This window comes from Seriola aureovittata, chromosome 2 (genome assembly GCF_021018895.1).
Source record: "Seriola aureovittata isolate HTS-2021-v1 ecotype China chromosome 2, ASM2101889v1, whole genome shotgun sequence".
Lineage (NCBI taxonomy): Eukaryota > Metazoa > Chordata > Actinopteri > Carangiformes > Carangidae > Seriola > Seriola aureovittata.
The window spans coordinates 26,423,841-26,442,233 of NC_079365.1; the positions used below are offsets into that span (position 1 = coordinate 26,423,841).

General features: G+C 40.6%; 2 protein-coding genes across 6 annotated transcripts; both read right to left on the bottom strand.

The window, feature by feature from the left end:
• Positions 1 to 41: 41 nt before the first annotated feature.
• On the bottom strand, positions 42 to 3,321 carry rpp14 (ribonuclease P/MRP 14 subunit). 3 transcript variants are annotated; one of them, XM_056363634.1, is made up of 6 exons: positions 3,162 to 3,321; positions 2,485 to 2,612; positions 2,065 to 2,149; positions 1,758 to 1,834; positions 1,527 to 1,605; positions 813 to 1,003 (listed from the first exon to the last, which is right to left on the bottom strand). In XM_056363634.1, the coding sequence occupies exons 2-6, from the start codon at positions 2,574 to 2,576 to the stop codon at positions 947 to 949; spliced, it is 390 nt and encodes a 129-aa protein (XP_056219609.1). In that variant the 5' UTR covers positions 2,577 to 2,612; positions 3,162 to 3,321; the 3' UTR covers positions 813 to 946. The 3 variants fall into 3 exon arrangements, with proteins under 3 accessions (XP_056219608.1, XP_056219609.1, XP_056219619.1); XM_056363644.1 differs by having other exon boundaries at positions 2,485 to 2,605; positions 3,162 to 3,256; XM_056363633.1 differs by lacking the exons at positions 1,758 to 1,834; positions 2,065 to 2,149; positions 2,485 to 2,612; positions 3,162 to 3,321 and having other exon boundaries at positions 42 to 1,003; positions 1,527 to 1,604.
• Positions 3,322 to 4,128: 807 nt separating this feature from the next.
• Positions 4,129 to 16,052, bottom strand: LOC130160844 (monoacylglycerol lipase abhd6-A-like). 3 transcript variants are annotated; one of them, XM_056363615.1, is made up of 14 exons: positions 15,341 to 16,052; positions 14,665 to 14,988; positions 14,224 to 14,303; positions 13,770 to 13,864; positions 13,267 to 13,318; positions 11,700 to 11,795; positions 10,445 to 10,572; positions 7,671 to 7,830; positions 7,268 to 7,381; positions 6,466 to 6,598; positions 6,205 to 6,365; positions 6,025 to 6,079; positions 5,544 to 5,644; positions 4,129 to 5,282 (listed from the first exon to the last, which is right to left on the bottom strand). In XM_056363615.1, the coding sequence occupies exons 7-14, from the start codon at positions 10,558 to 10,560 to the stop codon at positions 5,103 to 5,105; spliced, it is 1,020 nt and encodes a 339-aa protein (XP_056219590.1). In that variant the 5' UTR covers positions 10,561 to 10,572; positions 11,700 to 11,795; positions 13,267 to 13,318; positions 13,770 to 13,864; positions 14,224 to 14,303; positions 14,665 to 14,988; positions 15,341 to 16,052; the 3' UTR covers positions 4,129 to 5,102. The 3 variants fall into 3 exon arrangements, with proteins under 3 accessions (XP_056219590.1, XP_056219599.1, XP_056219607.1); XM_056363624.1 differs by lacking the exons at positions 14,665 to 14,988; positions 15,341 to 16,052 and having other exon boundaries at positions 14,224 to 14,371; XM_056363632.1 differs by lacking the exons at positions 11,700 to 11,795; positions 13,267 to 13,318; positions 13,770 to 13,864; ... (1 more) ...; positions 14,665 to 14,988; positions 15,341 to 16,052 and adding an exon at positions 11,343 to 11,518.
• Between the last annotated feature and the right edge of the window lie 2,341 nt (positions 16,053 to 18,393).

Below are 18,393 nucleotides of genomic sequence, written 5' to 3' on the forward strand. Positions count from 1 at the left end.
TGTATTTGCACTGTGATAAGACGTAAATGGTCCGAACAAAGTAAAAGATAGCCTTTTTATTCCACACAAAAATTTCAAATGTTAAACATAATACAGAGCTGAGCCAACAAAGTACACACACTCAACGATCAATCATCAACTGACAGACATGTCTCTCTGGTAAGTGTCCAAACAAACGCACTTCTTCTTGTCATGGTTGAAGTACATCATCAAAAAGCAGCAAAAATAATAACATGAAAATAAAGATGGAGTGAATTCCACTGACTACAAAAGCTGCTGCGAACCGACACCATATGAGCTCAGAAGATGCTGGGCTGCACAGTGTGTGCTGCAGCGGCCATATTTAATCACAGACCATCACATTATCTGATCTGGTTACTGTCATGGTGCGGTGACCTCTGACCTATATCCTCATCTCCTCCTCCCTGTCCTCTCACCCCTTCTTCTGCTGATCCTCGGGCATCATCACCATCACCTCCCCCGCCATCACTACCTTGTCCTTGACCGAGCATGTCACAGTGATCAAGGCGAATGACATCTTGATCTTGAGGACCTCGGCTTCGGCCAGCACCTCCTCACCGACATACAGCGGCGCCGGGAAGCGGATCTCCTGGTGCAGGAAGACACAGCCATGGCCGGGCATCTTTGTGCCAAGCACAGCGGAGATCAGGCCGTTGATGAGGACGCCGTGGACGATGGGCGCTTCGAAGGAGGTGGTGCTGGCGTATGCTGGGTCCAGGTGGAGGGGGTTGTTGTCGCCTGTCAGCTTAGCGAACAGCTCCACATCGCGGGAGGAGAAGGCTTTGGTGAGGGACGCTCGCTGGCCGACGTGGAGGAGCCGGCAGAGGGGATGAGCTACTGCGATGGAAGAGAGGCAGAGCCGCGGCTTGTTAAAGACACTCCTCCATATGAAACTCATCCTGAAGAAAACGATGCTCCGCCTCCTTCAGTCCAGCTGCAGCTCTCGGCTGTTTCCTGTCAGCGCCAGCAGGAAGGGCGACACCTGAAGATGACACAAGAGAAACCTGTCAAACTGAAATAAATGGGTTTTTTTTTCCCCAAACGTGGAGATTGACCTTTGACCTTGGGAACGCAGGGCCCCATTGACATTTCAAGTGTCTCATATGAGATTTAAGACACTACCTCTTCATTTACACACTTATTAGCCACATACTGTACATCAGATCACAAATCTGCCTGCAGTCTGCTGCATGGAGAGTCAGATCTACTCCCGTCCAGAGGGTGGCGTTAATGGACCTGGAGCTGCTTAGTAGCCACCAAAAACTGCAGAAACAGTCTAACTTCACTTCAGTTGTTCTATTACAACAATAACAGTTTCATTACTGAGAGCCAAATAATAACTATCCACTAACACAAGCACACAATGAATCATATTTATGAACTACGACCGAGGCAAAAGTTTTCTTTAATCACGTCTGATGTAAGAACCACTTAAGAATGAATCTGTTTGTACAAGCAGGCGGGTTGTTCGTGAGGCCGACTTAGTGAAAATGAAGTCTGCTAACCTGCAGCACTCTGAAGGCACAGGCCTGGTTCTGGTAGGAGCCCAGCAGAGTCAGAGAGCTCCACAGCTTCACCAAACCCCTGAAAACAACCACAACCACACACACATTAAAAAAAAAAACATCTAGTCTAGTTCAATCACCTGTAGCAGATGGTTTCAACCGCGAAGTGACACAGGAGTGGAAACTTGTTCCTGTCCTGCTGATGTTAACGTCAGTGTGACTGAAGCTCACCTGCTGTAAACACGCAAAGTAGCAGACAGGGTTTCCTCATTGTACTTCAACAGGTCAAAATTCAGAGCTGCTCCCACCTGAGGAACATATAAAATATATTAATGACATGCAGCGACTCCGAAGATGATTCCATTATCAATATTGCTTTTATATATTTTCTATTGATCAAGAAGCTAATTTCAGCACCAGCTCGACATTTTCTGGAGGCTTCAATTCACAGGTCCTCACAGCCTCTGATCAGATATCACACAGTGTTAAGCAGGGGTGGGATTCGAACCGGCGACCACGGCCGTGTTAATGGACTCACCTCTCCAAACAGGCTCTTCAGACCTGTGATGATGAACTGCTTAAAATCAACTGCACTCAGTCTGGTAGTCTCATCTTCCAGGACACTAAACACACACAGAAATATCATTTGTGATGGATGTAACGGTAATGCACATAGACTTTGTACAGAAATTATGGATCAATAAACATTATTTATTTTTACATTACTGTGCAAATGTTTTAGGCACTATAGGTAAAGTGGGACCTATCAGAAGCCTCCCTGATCGTACTGTTGAGTGGATATAAAACTAAACATCTAAAGTGTCTAAAATCTTTGCACAGTACTCAACATTTTATGGAGAGACAATTAAAAGAAACTGAATTATCACTCAGCTCCTCTGCTGAATGAATTTTAGAGAAAAAAACAAACAATAAACAAAAACATCTTGCAGTGACTTACAGGCAGACCTTCATGTAGTGGTACGGCGAGGCGTTCTTTAACACGACCCGTTGGTAAACAGCAGATTCGCCCTTCTTGTCGACAGGTCTCATGATATTAAAGCATCAGGTCAATCAGCTGACTTCAGACTAAAACACAAACCACGACAGTTTAAAGAGAAGTTACATTAACATCAACATGATTTTATATGATCCAGGTCTGTTTGTCAGGTCTGGATTTGCACACAAACCTACCAATCCTGCAGGTTAAACTCAAACATGAAGGTGTTTCCTGTTGTTATGAGTTTGATGCACTGTAACAATGCTTTTACATACACCTTCTAAACAACAATATGTAATTTGCACAAGGTGCACACAACAGTGACGTGCGTTTTCCTGTGCCATCAGCCGGTCAAACAGCATTGTGATGCCACTTGTAAAACAGTCAACATATGTCACTGTGTGTTTCTTGTACCAGTGTTGTGTGAAACTTTTGGCCACTTTCACAAAGTCAGACACGCATGGTTGAACCACGAGAAGCTAAACTAGCTAACAGGAGGTCAAACACGAGCTAGCTTAACTAACTAACGACACTAGCTAGTAGCCGCTTGCGATGTCCGGTAGAAATAACTAACGGTTAACAAGCTGTATTTTGTTATTGCCGTGATGTATAACAAAGAGTTGCAGTATTTTACTCACCAGCAGCACCGACACGACAGAGATAAGTGTGTGTTTTGAGATTACTGCGTCCTAGCAAACAATTGTACCCGCGCATGCGCGATCACTGTGGTGCGTTCAGGTCTTTAATTGCGAGTCGGAGAGAGATCGCGATTATCTGACAACGTTCACGAACTGTTGGCAGAATGGCTGCAAAATGTACCACCGCTGTCAGTTAAAGAAGATGCAATATTAACAGTGATACATTACGTTTAGCTTATTTAAAAGGAGTTATACATTCTTTGTATCTGACCATCTGCCGCAAATACGTGATAGAACAAAAACAGCTAAATTCAAGGTGTTCAGCTGGTGTGACCTCAAGAGTGTTATTGTCCCCGCGTGGAAATGTGCTTCAGGCAATAGTGCAATACATGCAGTCCAACTTCCAGCACTACTAACACTATTGACACTAATATTTACCACGTTGGAATAAAGCATGAACACAATTCAGAGTGGTGGGTCCATCCACAAACAGTAAGCCCTGGTTCATTTCTGTCAGGCAATGGGGGGAAGTATCTAAGTACAATTATTCACTTACATTACTACTTAGAATACATTTTTGAGGAACTTGTACTTTAAATTTTATTTTCTGTTGCTTTATATTTTATACTACATTTTAGAGGGAGCTTTTATCTGTATATAAATATCTATAAAGATTTTACATTGAATGAAACATATGATGAGGATTATAAAATACAATGCATGAAACCAGTAGCTCCAAACCGTTTTGTCTTGTTACCTGTGACAAAAAGTAGAGTTGTTCACTCTTCCACCAAAGATTGATTTCTCTTCTAAATTTCTCAGATGGTTTTATTTAAATAACTGTTCAAGGCCCAAAAGAAGTAAAATTACTTGTACTTAAGTAAATGATCTGAATATGATAAAAAGAAATAAAGAAATAAGTATTGAAAATATTTAAGGATTTCTCAGACCAAATCACATATCTAAATGCAGTATTACATTTCTTGTTTTATTGGTAGTTAAACAACTTTCATATTTACATTGTGACCTGAAGCAGGTTTATGTAAAAAAAAAAAAAAAAAAAAAATATGCAAAAGTTTTGATGCAAACAAAGAAAGTAAAAACTTAAACTTTCGTTAAGAGGCCAAATGTTTTAGTTGAAGAGCCAGATTTTCTATTTGCCTACCACTGTAATACACGTCACATGCACAATACAAGATGGACAACTTGTTGCTGTGGACTGATACATCTTGACCAAATGATCTCCTCTTTGAAATTCTTGATAGAGCTAGAGACGTGTCCCCCAGTGGTCTGGTGAATGAAAAAAACAAAAACTAGCGCAGAAGTTTTCAATCAATCAATCAATCAATCAATCAATCAATCAATCAATTCTTTTCACTTAATTGGTTTTACTTCTGTAGTCATACACACTCTTTGTACTAAAAGTGTTAAAAGGACTGACTCACTTCATTTATGAAACTTTTTTACTTTCTAAACAGGATAAAAATCACACTTCAATCACACTCATTCACCTGTGATGTTTTTCATATGAGGTTAAATATGCAGTCAGGTCCCAGCAGGAGACGTAACACACAGACAGAAACCAACCATTCAGTGAAACAGAGACTGAAATACAGTTTACTGAAAGAGAAATGTGCAAAATCCTAAAATGTTTTCATTCAACATGAACATCTGAAACAGAGATGACAGTAGAGCTGTGTGAGATCCAACCTGGTAAACACATATATAGGTATATGCTGATAAGTGGAATTTTTGTGCGTTCGTTTAATTTTCACATACGTTGTCGTAGAAAAGTCTCACAATAACCTATAAAAGAGTTTCAACACCACAATCATTACCTCCATCATCATTATCCTCATCACCTTCATCATAACAATCACTCTCCTCGCCTACATCATCCATTGTGAGGTCAGGGGTCGGCGTAGAGTTCAAAAGTTTTCTTCAGGAATGTTTCTTAGCGTCTTCCCCGGTGACTTCCTGTGCAGACAAGAAGTCCATGATGAGATTGGCGACTTTCCTGGGTCGCTCCAACGCCACAGAGTGACCGCAGTTGTCCAACAGCTCCACCTGGCAGCCGGGCAGCGCCGCCTGCAGCACGGCTGCCCCCGAAACATCCAGCACCTGAGAGAGGAGGCAGGTTTATTAGCAGCTTGTCATGTTTGTGGATTTATTATATTTATACTTCATTAGCAACGTTAGCGGCACGGCTCTGTCGATAGCAATGTAGGTCAGACTAAAATACCTCAACAACTTTTCATGGTCCCCAGAGGATGAATCCTACTGACTTTGGTGACCTTCTGACCTTTTCTCTAGCGCCACCAGGAGGTTGACATTTGTGGTTTTCCATTAACATCTAATTGACCGTCTCTGTGATTCACCTACCTGGTCTTCCTTCCCCCAGATGACCTGCAGAGGCGCTGTGATCAGAGGAAGGTTTTCCTGCAGCGAGTGACGAGACTTCTCCCCGACGATCTCCATGAACACTGACACACACACACACACACACACACACACACACACACACACACACACACACACACACACACACACACACACACACACACACACACACACACACACACACACACACACACACACACACACACACACACACACACACACTATGAGCTGCTGCAGGGCTTTTTATGTGCAAGAAGCTTTTTACATAAAAATGAACAAATACACTTATAAAAAAAGGGAAATTAGGAATAAAGGCCTGCTTCTTAGTACTGTATCATTGATCCATAATCTGTCACAGAGAACTTTGTTTAATGGAGCAACAGACGAGGAGGAAGAGGAGGAAGAAGAGGAGGAAGAGGAAGAGAAGAAGGAGAAAATAAGCAGAGTGATTCTATAGACTGACCTTCTCTGTAGAAATCATTGTTGGGGATCCTGTTGTCCAGAAGCCCTCGCATGACCTGCCAACACACACACACACACACACACACACGATATACTGATACTTTATATTGAGGAAGCGAGTTGTGTGAAGCCTTGAAAGAGTCTTAATGTTGATCTGAGAGCAGGCAGCAGAGCCCTGTACCTGTCGGGGGAGGTTGAGGGAGGTGTGACAGCAGAGTCTCAGCATGTTCTCCAACTCCTGAGGAGTGGTGGGGATCAGAGGAATCGCCTCCTCCTCCTCCTGACTCTTCTCCATCTCCCTCAGACGAATGATGAACTCAGAGTCTGTGGGATAAACCAGACCTGGAGGACAGAGAGGAAGAGGAGGAGGAGGAGGAGGAAGGTTTGAATCCTGGAGGGAAACACTGACACGTCATGTAGATCAGACGCCTGCTGAATTTACCTGCGGGACACAACAAGCTGACGCTGGACAGGTGAGCAGGGTAGCAGGCAGCGTACACCCCTGCCACGTTCCCACCCATCGATGTGCCGACCAGGTGGAAGGGTCTCTTATCCAGACCGATGCTCTGCACAAACTGCACACACAGAGAAGTGTCACCTATTTCATTGTCTCTCAGGAGAACAACAGCGTATCCCTCCGCCCAGTGCCTCGGTGCAGCACACAGGTTTTAGTTTTAGTCTCTGTTCAGACATGATAGATGGTACCACATCAAAGCTGCACACACTGCACCACAACAAGAAATAGTTCCAGCTCGTAACTCCCCCGAAAACCACAAATCTGTTTTTTAAATTTCTGTCTGTGCACTGATTAAACGAACGAGATACAACATGAGTCAGCGAGGTTTAGAGGTGTTGGTGTGTTCATATATACACCCTGTTTCCAGTCTTTCTGCTAAGCTAAGCAAGTCCTGACTCCAGTTCCGTACAGGAGATAAATATCCATCTTCTCATTATATTCTTTAGTGTATTTCCCCAGACTGTTCCTTAAAGTAACTAGTGACAGTGAGATGGTGCAGTCTGCTGGGATTCACAGAGCAAAGCTGAAGAAAGATGAACTGAGTCTTCCAGAGACAGTCAGACGTCCAGAAAATGCGCCATTTTATTCTCTGCACGGAATAAAATTACATTTCATCACTCACTTTCTCCCATGTGTGTTTTATAAAGCATTTTGACTGATCAGCACAGTCTGATCCTTAAACTCTCTAGATCCGTCTCTCACCGAGAGGTGTGGGCTTTGTACAGACCTGGTGGATTCGGCCGACCTGGCCCTGGATGCTGTAGTCCTCAGCACAGGTGCGACTTGTCCCCTCGTGTCCCGGCATGTCCACGCACACCACATGCTGGTTCCTGGGGATGTGCTGGAGAAGAAAACAAACACACCCAAGACTGACGGAAATGAGACACGCGTTCACACTGGAGAAGTGACAAAATGTGGTCGATGTTTGAGTGTAGATAGATAGATAGATAGATAGATAGATAGATAGATAGATAGATAGATAGATAGAGACAACTTCTTTCCTCTCCTCCTCCCTTTCATCTAATTCTGTTCTTTCCTCTCTATCCTTTCACTTATGCACATTTCGAAGTGTCCAGGTGTTTCCACGTGATGAGCCGGGCCTTACAGTGTGTATCTACTGTATGTGTTACCTTGACGACGGGCAACCACATGTCCTTGGTGGCGGAGAAGCCATGCAGCAGCAGCATCGATGGTGTGGCGCCCCCCGGCGTCCCACGGCTGGAATAACAGAAGCGGTAACTTCCGCTGTGAGAGTAGCGGACCACCAGCCCCAGCCTGCGGCGCCAGTACCTGGGGAGGATTATAACAGCATCACTGGGGGTTATCACGCGCCCACGTCGTCTGAAGATGTTTGAAATTGCATAAAGACACATCTAGATTATGTGTTGAGAGATCACAGAGCCACACAGGTAGGAGTCACCTTAAAAATGTAGCTTCCGTCTCATGATCCAGTAACTACCAAACCCTCCACATCCCTCATGTTCACACTTATATTGGCAGAACTGGTTTCAGGTTCTAGGCACCATTTAAATGGAAGCAACCCTCAAACTAAACTCTTACATTTCCCTTAGAGATTTTAAATCTCTATTATCTGATGTATTTTATGACTATTGTGAATGTTTTTGTCAATTCTTAATTTCTTCGTTTCTTGTATCGTGTAGTTCTGATGTTTTTGTTGTTGATTGTCTCTTGCTCCTTGGTCTCTATGGAAAAGAGTTTAATCTCAATTAGATTGCCTGATTAAATAAAGATGAAATAAAATGAAATAAATAAAATAAATGTCCTGTTCTTTTTATCTATTTTTATGTAAAGCACCTCTGTGTATTGTCTTCACAGTTACGCTTTTTATGAGACCATGTGTTTGTCATTTCATAATTGGGGCATACAGTGCAAAGTTTGTACAGAGGGGGGCAGCAGAGGGAAGGTCAGGGGTCACTAACATCTGAAGGGTTCATCCTCTGGAGAGCAGGATGTGATCAGGAAATCTCATTTAAATAAGATCAATAGTTGTTGATCGACTTTGTGCCACTCACATCATGTGTTTTCCTCAAATGAAAGAGTGTGCATGTTCACAATGTAAGTGTTAACGTTAATGTTTACCCCGGTAGATGTTCCCGTCTCATTTCAGCTCGTTAGCATGATAACATTTGCTAATTAGCACCAAACTACAGCTGACGCTGACGGGGATGAACCTGATGCCCTAGATGAAAAGTCAGGGTAACACCAAAGTTATTTAGCTCAGTCCTCGGGGCCAAGGACCTCTGCACCAGATTTCATGACAATCATTCAACTATTGCTAAGATAACTCACTGAAAGCCACAAATGATGTCAACCAGCGTCAGAGGAAAAGTCAAGGACCACAATAGCAGTATTCATCCTCTGCACAAAATGTATTGAGTACAATATTTTTCTCTGGGCACAGTATTCATAGATACAGGTCATAACTGAACAAAATCAATCAATATGTTTGTGTAATATGATTACCTAATTGTTTTTGGGGGGGGGGGGTAAATATTTCAGTGTTTTCTAACTTGATCTTTAACTTTTATTCAAGTTACAAAACTGCTGATAAAACTGTTACATGACAGTGACTCAGCACTTTAATGTGTGTGTGTGTGTGTGTATGAGAGAGAGAGAGAGAGAGAGAGAGAGGAGAGAGAGAGAGAGAGAGAAGCTATAATCTGTTTTTTTTTCTTTTTACAACTTAGACAAAGTCCAGTAGGAAAGGTCACACACTACCAGTCCTGCTCCTTCACAATAAGAGTACATTTTGGAGACAGTGACATTACAGCTCAACAACAGTCTGTAGTGCACAGAATTTAAAATACACATTGTGTTTACAACAGCAAGATCATGTGTTCAAACAAAAAGGGTTAATCATCTGGAGAGAATGAATGATCTCAGTGAATTAAAAAGTAAATTCAAGTAAATAAAATAAAAAATCAGATCAGTACTTGTTAAGGTTTGTTGGTCTGGAAACCAAATGAACTTGTCTGAGTAACGGCTGGGTTATACTCTATCAGAAGTATTTTATTTTACCATTGTTTCTCTTGAAACAGCCCTGCCCCCATTTTCCTTCACCACCACACACTTGACCTTTGTGTAGTGCATGCGCAAAAGCCAAGGGCAAGTGTTGCTCTGTGCTCACACAGTGACAACATCATCATGGATAAACCTCCTGAATCTCGGCCTGAGGAAGAATCACCACGGTCATACTTACGCAATTATTGTTTGCACAACCAAAGCTGATATCCCAGCAGTTTCCCATGAACAGTGGGGTGTTTTATATTTTTGATTTATATTATGACCTGTAAACAAATAGGAACATTTTGCAATAAACTCAACTGATGTGATTTTCTTTGTCATAATTTCGTATCGAATGTACATAATCAAAGTAGTTTGAACTACTTTTTCTAATTAGCTTTAATTAAAGAAACTACATTTATCCGTAGGGGAGCTCAACTTGTTCCACTGTCAGGTCATTGGTAGCTGACAAAGTTCTGCTTTCAAAGTAGCTTCCTGTCTATGCTCTGCTACATACAAGAATAGAAAACTAAAAACTTGAAAATCACAGTACTTTTATTTCTGTTCATGCCGAGAGGAAAATGGTATTAATGAAAATTAAAAAAAAATTTAAAAAAAAATCTTAAAATATGAATTTATGGCTACGTTTGACATTTGTGTAATGACCTTTTAATTAAAAGTATAAATCCAATTGTAGGAACAAGTAACGAATAAACATAAGTTACTAACTTTGACGCATTCTGTCAGTTTTATCTATTATTTTTGGAAAACATCATCTCATGAAGTAAAATCTGTCAGATCATTGCAAACATTAAAGCTAATAAACAAAAATGAATTAATCACCAGTCTGTTGTATTTGTGGGTGTGGTGGTGTCTTTACCAGTTGTAGGCCTTGAGGAGCGCTCCGGGCCAGAAGACGAAGGAGGTGATGAAGGCCAGGACAGGCAGAACCAGAACACCTCCAGCTAACATTGACTTAGTAACACCCAGCTCCATGGCTGCACACTCCTTTCAAAATAAAACACACAAAAACACAAACGTTGTTGTCTCAAATGTGGATGCTGAGTCATTCATGTTATGATGGTTATGATGAGCTTAAAGGCAGTTTCACCATTGCTTCTGTGTGATTAAATAAACCAACTCAGAAAGTTTGTTTGTTTACTGAGTCAGACAAGAAGGTGAATATAAGTTTCCATGTGTGTTCAGACTACTTAGCCTAGCTTAGCACAAAGACTGGAAGCAGAGGGAAACTGTTAGCATCCGTCAGCTCAATTTCTCGAACCTAAAATATCCCAAAATGTCAGAGAAGCCATTTAAATGTTGATCAGTCTCGGTGTTTTTATGTGTCCTTATAAAATAACAACGATGGCAGTTCAATCCAGTTCATTGCTGAAATCTTTTTTTTTTTTTCTGCATTTTTGATTTTATATTTAATTTTCTACAAATAAAGTTATAAGAGTCTGTTTGTCTATGTGTAAAAAAAATAAAATAAACAAACGTGTAGCCTATGTGTAAAAAATAATCCAGAAAAGTGGATCTTGAAGTGGGAATGTTTTGCCAAATAACTTTGTTCCCAAGGATCAAGAATGAACTTTTATATTTTAAACCAACACACATGACAAGTACTGTACAAACTAAACCCGCTGATGAAGACTGTGACACGGTTGAAAGGACTGAAAAGTAAGTGGACGTTGAGTTGCGATTGTCAAAATAAAAGTGTATATTTGTCAGCAGCAAAGAAAAGAGTTTACATTAAAGAAGCTAAAGCGGAACTTCACCTTCAGCTAACCGTCTCTGGTTTCCTGTTAGTTTTCCCGATAGTTGCTTTTCATTTTGAAGGTTCAAGGGTGAGAAAATAAATCTGAAGCAGCTCCGAGAACCAGCAGATCGAGATCATATATTTCAGACACACGTGTATCCTGGTTATGATTCTCTGAGCGTCATTTCAACGTGTGGTTCAAAACACAACATCTCACACATGAACATAACACGGACACTGCAGGTTACACACACACACACACACACACACACACACACAGAGGCTCAATCGCACCGTCAGATGCTGCAGTAGAAGACAAATAAAGCTGATTCATTATAACGTGTCTATTATCACCTGAGCAGGAGAAGGACCTTACCTGTCAGAGTCCTCTTCGGTCTGTCACCGCCGGCTGGCCTCCATTCAGTCCGCTCCTCCTCTTTCACCCAAATTACGTAACACGCTTTCATCTGCACTTAAAGGGGAAGTACAAAGAGACGGGCCGTGTTGCGTTCAGGCACTGTTGGAAATATATATATTAAAAAAAAGATCGTTTTCCTGTACATGTGATAGTAAAAAAAAAAAAAAAAAAAAAAAAAAGAAAGAAAAAACGCCTCACGAGGGCGCCACCAGCCCAGGTCACATTTACATCGCAGGGGTGTCAAACTCATTTTCACCGAGGGCCACATCAGCATGATGGTTGCCCTCAAAGGGCCAGATGTAACTTTGAGGCTGTATAAATGTAACTAAATGTAATGTAAAATTAATGCAACTACTCCTTAATGTTAAATAACTCTGGATTTTTATTATTCAACTTACAAATTATTGCGGCTTAACTGGCGATCACTTAAAGTTCAATGAGCCGCAGTGGGCTAAATACGGAAGATAATTGTTGACGCGCACAATAAACATCCATTCTTGTTTTCCGAGGCTCTGTCACATTTATTACTTCATCATAGCGATGCAGCTCCAATAACTTACAGACGTAATATTAAAGATAACAAAACAAAGCACACAGATTTCATCATGTAATGTTTCAAAGCGAAGCGGTCAACAGAGAGTTTCACTTCCGACATTCACCCCACACCATGGTCCAAAGCCAAACGAAAAGGTGAACAGGTGAGTGGAGTTAGAAATAATCTCGGAGTACAACCCACAGTGACACACCCTCCACCAAAGTGCCAATGCAATGTGCCCACACAAACCACGCCTGTGAATATGCAAACTTACATGTATGGCTCCTACACAAATATTACATATATATTTGCATAAATGTAAAAAGAAATATTTGCTTGTTGCTCTGTTATAACATAAATCCTTTTAATTTGTCAGCTTATGAAACCCACATTACTCCATCAATCAACGATCAAACTATCCAAGTGAATGACACAGATGTTGACAAACCCATTTCTTCATTTACAATGTCTTTGTTCAACCTCAACATTGATAATTTGTGGAGTTTTGATTCAGACTAACAAATACAAAAATCTTTGACAAAAGCGCAGTTGTTTCACATGAGCAAATTTGAATTTCTCAAGCAGATTTATCTTAAAAGGTTTACAAAGGTTGATTTACAACTACAAACATTGGAATTATTTGTGAACATCACTTTACAAGCTCAAAGTCATTTTGACCCTAATTTGAGCCTAGATAAATGTATAGTTACAGCAACAGTTTTGTTTCCTTAACAAATCACACACAGCAAGTTTCCAAGCAAGTATTTTAATATTCAAGCCACATATTAATAATCACATCCACATTGTTTTCTGATGCATTTTATATGACACCTTAAATGTAATAAACAGAATATAATTTTAACTCATGTTAAAAATGTAACTATGATCTGTGTGGAAATGCAATTACACAAAATGCAAACTGCTTTTAACAGAAATTCATTGAGTGATTTGAGACTAAATGTATGGGGTGGATTAATGTGCATGACTTACCATTTCTTGCTGGGCAAGGTGTGGTTCTGGCCCGAGGTGGATTCTGCCATACCTATAGAAAATAAGGAGAAGCTCCTCTTTTGACTGAAATGTCTTTGAAGCAGTCTAAAGACTTCAGAAGATAAAAGATGAATCAATCATCCATTTAAACTTCATTTACCATATATTGTAATTAAAACAAGACTTTATGACTAAATCTGAACAAATGATACATGTACATGTGAAGAAGACACACACACAAAAACATGTACAAAACTGTAAAATGTGGTGCTCAAAAGTCCTGCAAGTGTGTGACACTGAGGATATTGCAACAGTCAAACATAAATATACATCGATACATATAAAGAAAAAAATAAAACAATGAAAACAATACTACAAAACTATGCACAAAAGTGTTTTAGAATGACAAAACTCCTGCTGGGCAAGATGTGCAAAAGGTATTGATTAGGAGATGTGCAAAAGATCACATTATAGACAATAACCGTCATGTGCAGGGATAATACCTCAAGGTGTTGATGTAATGGGGTTGATGATTGATGAGGCCAGATGCAGAAGAAAAGGCTGGTGCATCATTGCTGATTAGACTGGACTTCTGGTCCTGATACAGACAAACATGCGATAGGACAATTCCTTTACATCATACAAGTTCTTTATAAACAAACATGTTAAATCTGTTGTGTGTGTATATTAAATTGTGAAGATAGATATGAATATGCAAAAATACAGTATGAATATTATGAAATTTAAATGCAAGGAAATGAAGAGTAAACAACTAGAGGTATGATAAGAATTCAATATACACACACACACACTATATAACCAACAAATGCAGCAATACAAATATGGATATACTGTAAAGAATCAGCAGTATGAACATTTACACACTGTGGGTCTGATTTAAAATCAGTGGTGTACATAAGTCTTACTTTTAAAAGTGAATGACAGCATGTTACTCACCTAGACCCTCCTCACTGTCTGGACTCTCTGCCGTTGGTGAGACGGGTGGAGGCAGTGTTGCATCTGTACTGGCTCAGGTCCTGATAAAGACAGAGGGATGATGAAATCTCCTGAGAAATGTAAAGACCTAGTGCACTTTCAGTCATGGCTGGTCTCCTAACAGTAATGTAAAGTGGTTACAACATGAACCGATCGACATGTTGTCACTCGGTCTACTGGGTCCATACAATCTCAAGTTACAGTCATCAGTTACAAGATGAGCCTAAAGTTACTGACGTCACTAGCTGTACAACAGCCGAGAGCAACAGACACAATCCTACTAACCGCTAAAACGTCTGTCGACAACGTCAATATCACCACCTGAAATGTTTGTCGGTACGGTTTGTCAGTCGTTGCGCTGATTATACTTTTAGCTAAAGCGCTAATGTTGAAGCTACTCACCAGGCTAACAGGAAAGTTAGCTGTCTCCAGCGGTGGAAAGCCACATCGAGATTTACTCGTGTTGCTTCTTTTCTTTGCCGTTGAACTTGGTTTCTTGTCGGGAGCGGTCCTTCGGGACGCAGATGAATATTACCTTTTAGGAGGTTCAGCCATTCCTGTGTTTCTGTGATGCTAACCTCAAGCTGCTGGAAGTTGTTCTTCTTCGTGGGACTGAGGGCAGACTTGGTGCTCCACTGACTCACACAGCCTCTAGTGTCACAAAGTGGTATTACAACACAGGACAGGTCGGGGCTGGCTGGTGCGCATGCGCATTTCAGTAGATAACTGAAATACAACAGATGGAGATTTTGACCATGACATCGTCATTGTGGCTGCTTCACACACTGTTGATAGTGTCAATTCGTTTTTGAACATTTTAAACTAAAGTTCTGGCCACATCTTATATTGCACCTTTACAGCACAACCACCAAAGCTGACATTTAATAGTAAAGCTACATGTTCTTTGCCCACATTGCAAAACAACTTAGTTTCGACACTTAAGTTAAAACAAAGACATTGAGCTTAACTTGACTGATATTTACAAATGATGCATACAAAACATATTGTGATTTGCTTTGACAGTATACAAATCTATGCTTGGAAAATAAAATACAATCATGCTTTTCCTTATACTTACATTCAATTTGTGATGTACAAATGTTTGTATTTGCCTGTTTTGTATTCAGGCCAGTAGATGTTGCACTGTTCACATGAAGCATCGAGATATAAACCCTTTGTGGAACCACTTTGCTGAGAAATTAAAACCTCAGACGCCGTGGGACTCGCATCCAGTACCAGGCAGTTGATTTCTGCAAGCAAAGATACAACAGCCCGGGAAATATTTTACAGTATTTCACTTACTGACCGCGGATTGCTCATAAAACCAGGTTTCAGTTCACTACAACCACGTTGGCTTCTGGCGTCCATCTTCCCAGTCACCATATGTTGGCAGGCTTTGTGTTACGACCCAGCTAGGGGAAAAGGGAAGCAACATAAAACCAGGTGTTATTGGTAAATCACATTACTGATTTAATTTATTGCGTTAACAGGAGGGTAAATAAGTAAACAAATATACAAACAAGGCAAGAGGACAACTGAAGTAGGGGAACAGGAACCAACAAAGAGCCTAACTATGCGATTCTAACCAACCCAAAAAACACAAGAAGCAGCACCCCTGTTCCTAATGTGTTTAACAGCCTTTTTCTAAGGGTGTGATGCACAATCAGAATTTTAAACCTAGCCCAGTCCCCAACAATCACTACCAGCATCCTAAACCAAATAACAAATTACACACATATGTTCACAAAGGCGGCACAGAGGCGAGCTGCATATCATGTCAGCCGCCTCTAATGATGCACTGACTGGGCTCTTAAACTCTCTTCCTCTGATGCTTAAACGGCAGCAGCTGTGGTGAAGGCTGTCAGGTTCATTGCTGCACCAATAGGAGAAGATGGCCGTGGAGTCGGAGGCTCCGCCTCTCTGTTCCGACCAATCCCGTCACAGAGGCGGCGCAGCCTAATTAGCATACAGACAAAACACACTTTAAAATCCAGGTGACTGCGCTGAAGCTCAGTTGAACATATTTTTATATCATGCAGAAAGTTGAACAAGAAAGAGCTGAACTGATGACACAATTATGGAAGATTGCGCCAGTAGAGGATAATATTAAAAGTACTAGAAAATTCCTGGAGAACTTTTGAACGTGCCGGCTGCTTGGTGCATGTACTTCACTCCTCAAGCATCAATCTTTACAAAGGACATTACATTGAGTCTCATTCATGTCATGGAGACTCATCCTGACACTGACCTCAGTCACTGCAGGTGTCCCTCTAAAAGCCTTTTGAAGCTGTCACGACTGGCCAAAATAACCTCACACTGATGGTTTCAAACACAAAATTGTCCCCACAACCACAGCAAGACATGTATACACACATGTACATGCCCTAACAGAAGTTGATCTGCAATAAAGCTATACCTCTATATCCCCATACAGAAGATAGATGAGTCATTTTATGAAACGGGAGCCATTTGGGTCCGCAACATTTGATGAGGTGCATAAGGCACAAAAATGTGCAAAAGTAGGTTTCCAAATCTTAAAACCATTAAGTCAAGTACTCTTACCATGATATTAAATGAGAAAATACTATTTATAAAGACTAACATAGTATTTTTAGCCATTTTTCCTTAGAACATGAACAACTTGACATTTGTATCGAAAAATATCACCATTATTTAATGGTGATATTTTTGTTTGATTGTTTTTTATCAAACCTTTATTATTGTCAGGTTTATATGTGTGTTCCTATTTACGTAAGATATCTTTTTAATAAAAACATCCTTTTTTTAAAAATGTAATGATTTGTATGTGTCCCTCATTTTGATTTACCACCCCGTCACACTAACATGTTTTGTCTATAAACAATGTACTGTTGCTTTTAAGTGACATCACAGAGAGTAAGTGACATCACAGTGACATCATTTGAGGCTTTGCAGCAGCCAGGAACTAAAGCAGACAAGTTCTGACCGGCACATAACAAATGTCTAAACAGCTGGTCTGTCTTCTCATCAGAGGAAGCTGAACTGAGGCTGTTTTCTGGCATCAGCAGCATCATCATCATCATCATCATCATCACAGCCCATTTGAGAACTAAGGATGTCCATGCAGTCTCCTTTGTCCATACATGACAGTCTCCTTCTGTTGGCACCTGTCCTTCAGTTTTCAGTGTGGATTCCTTTGAATGACAGTAAAAGACAAACACGTTAGTTCAGACATGGTGGATCACAGTTAATCACACACATATACCAGCTGTCAGGACAGGTGCATGAACACCTGCTTCAGTTGACGACTTCTGTGTATGAATTCACAGTATTAAATGACAAACCCCTACAAGATAATGTTCTATTATACATTGTGTATTGAACTCAATACAACAAGATACCAGCGAGAAGAGGAGACAGAACTTAAGTTAATGAGATAAACCTGAATGTTTTGCTGCATGTAGGAAAATTTATCAGCCACATGAGAGTGAGTTAATTGTTCAACTATATTTATCCTTGTCCTGCAAATGTTTGCATGTTTTGGGACAAGGTACGGTTACCATAGCAAACACTAAGTCATCAGCAAAGTTAGCAAAGTGCATCTGTAGTTCACATTAACTCTAATATTAATTTGGATGTTGACTGTCTCCTGTTTTCTGGTCAAAGCGCGTAGGGAAAAAACGCTCTAGCTTTTAGGAGCATCATACACGTTAAAACTGTAGGACGTTAAAGAAAATAAACATTTACTCACCGAAAGAAACTGTTTATCAGCGTCTCTCCAGTCTGTTAGTGCCGAAGAACGAGCCATAATTACTGTGAACCGAAAACTCATTAAAACTAAGGAACAAACAGTAAAACTGTCAGTGCAAAATTCCTCCTCCGCCGACAAATATTAAGAAAAATAAGAGAAATTTAACACAACTGATTCAATACGATGCACACACGACCCAAGCTCCCCTCCGGTGATCGACCTCCCGGCCTGCCGCGTCATCTGATCAATCATTGCAGACCAGGCATATCAATCAAACAGACACGCCCCCCAAAATTTTTAAGGCCTAATATCTAATAATAATAATAATATCTAATTAGATGATTATTAGGCCAGACATAGTTTTTCTTTATCTACATTGTCTTTGCATCTTCACATCTGTA

Excerpts from the sequence above, each read along its gene's own strand:
- LOC130160844 (XM_056363615.1), bottom strand. The coding sequence starts at position 10,560 with ATGGAGCTGGGTGTTACTAAGTCAATGTTAGCTGGAGGTGTTCTGGTT. Across the intron at positions 7,382-7,670 it reads TGTGGTTGCCCGTCGTCAAG|CACATCCCCAGGAACCAGCA; the intron begins GTAACACATACA and ends TTTCTTCTCCAG. Across the intron at positions 6,080-6,204 it reads CCCTCAACCTCCCCCGACAG|GTCATGCGAGGGCTTCTGGA; the intron begins GTACAGGGCTCT and ends GTGTGTTGGCAG.
- rpp14 (XM_056363633.1), bottom strand. The coding sequence starts at position 919 with ATGAGTTTCATATGGAGGAGTGTCTTTAACAAGCCGCGGCTCTGCCTC.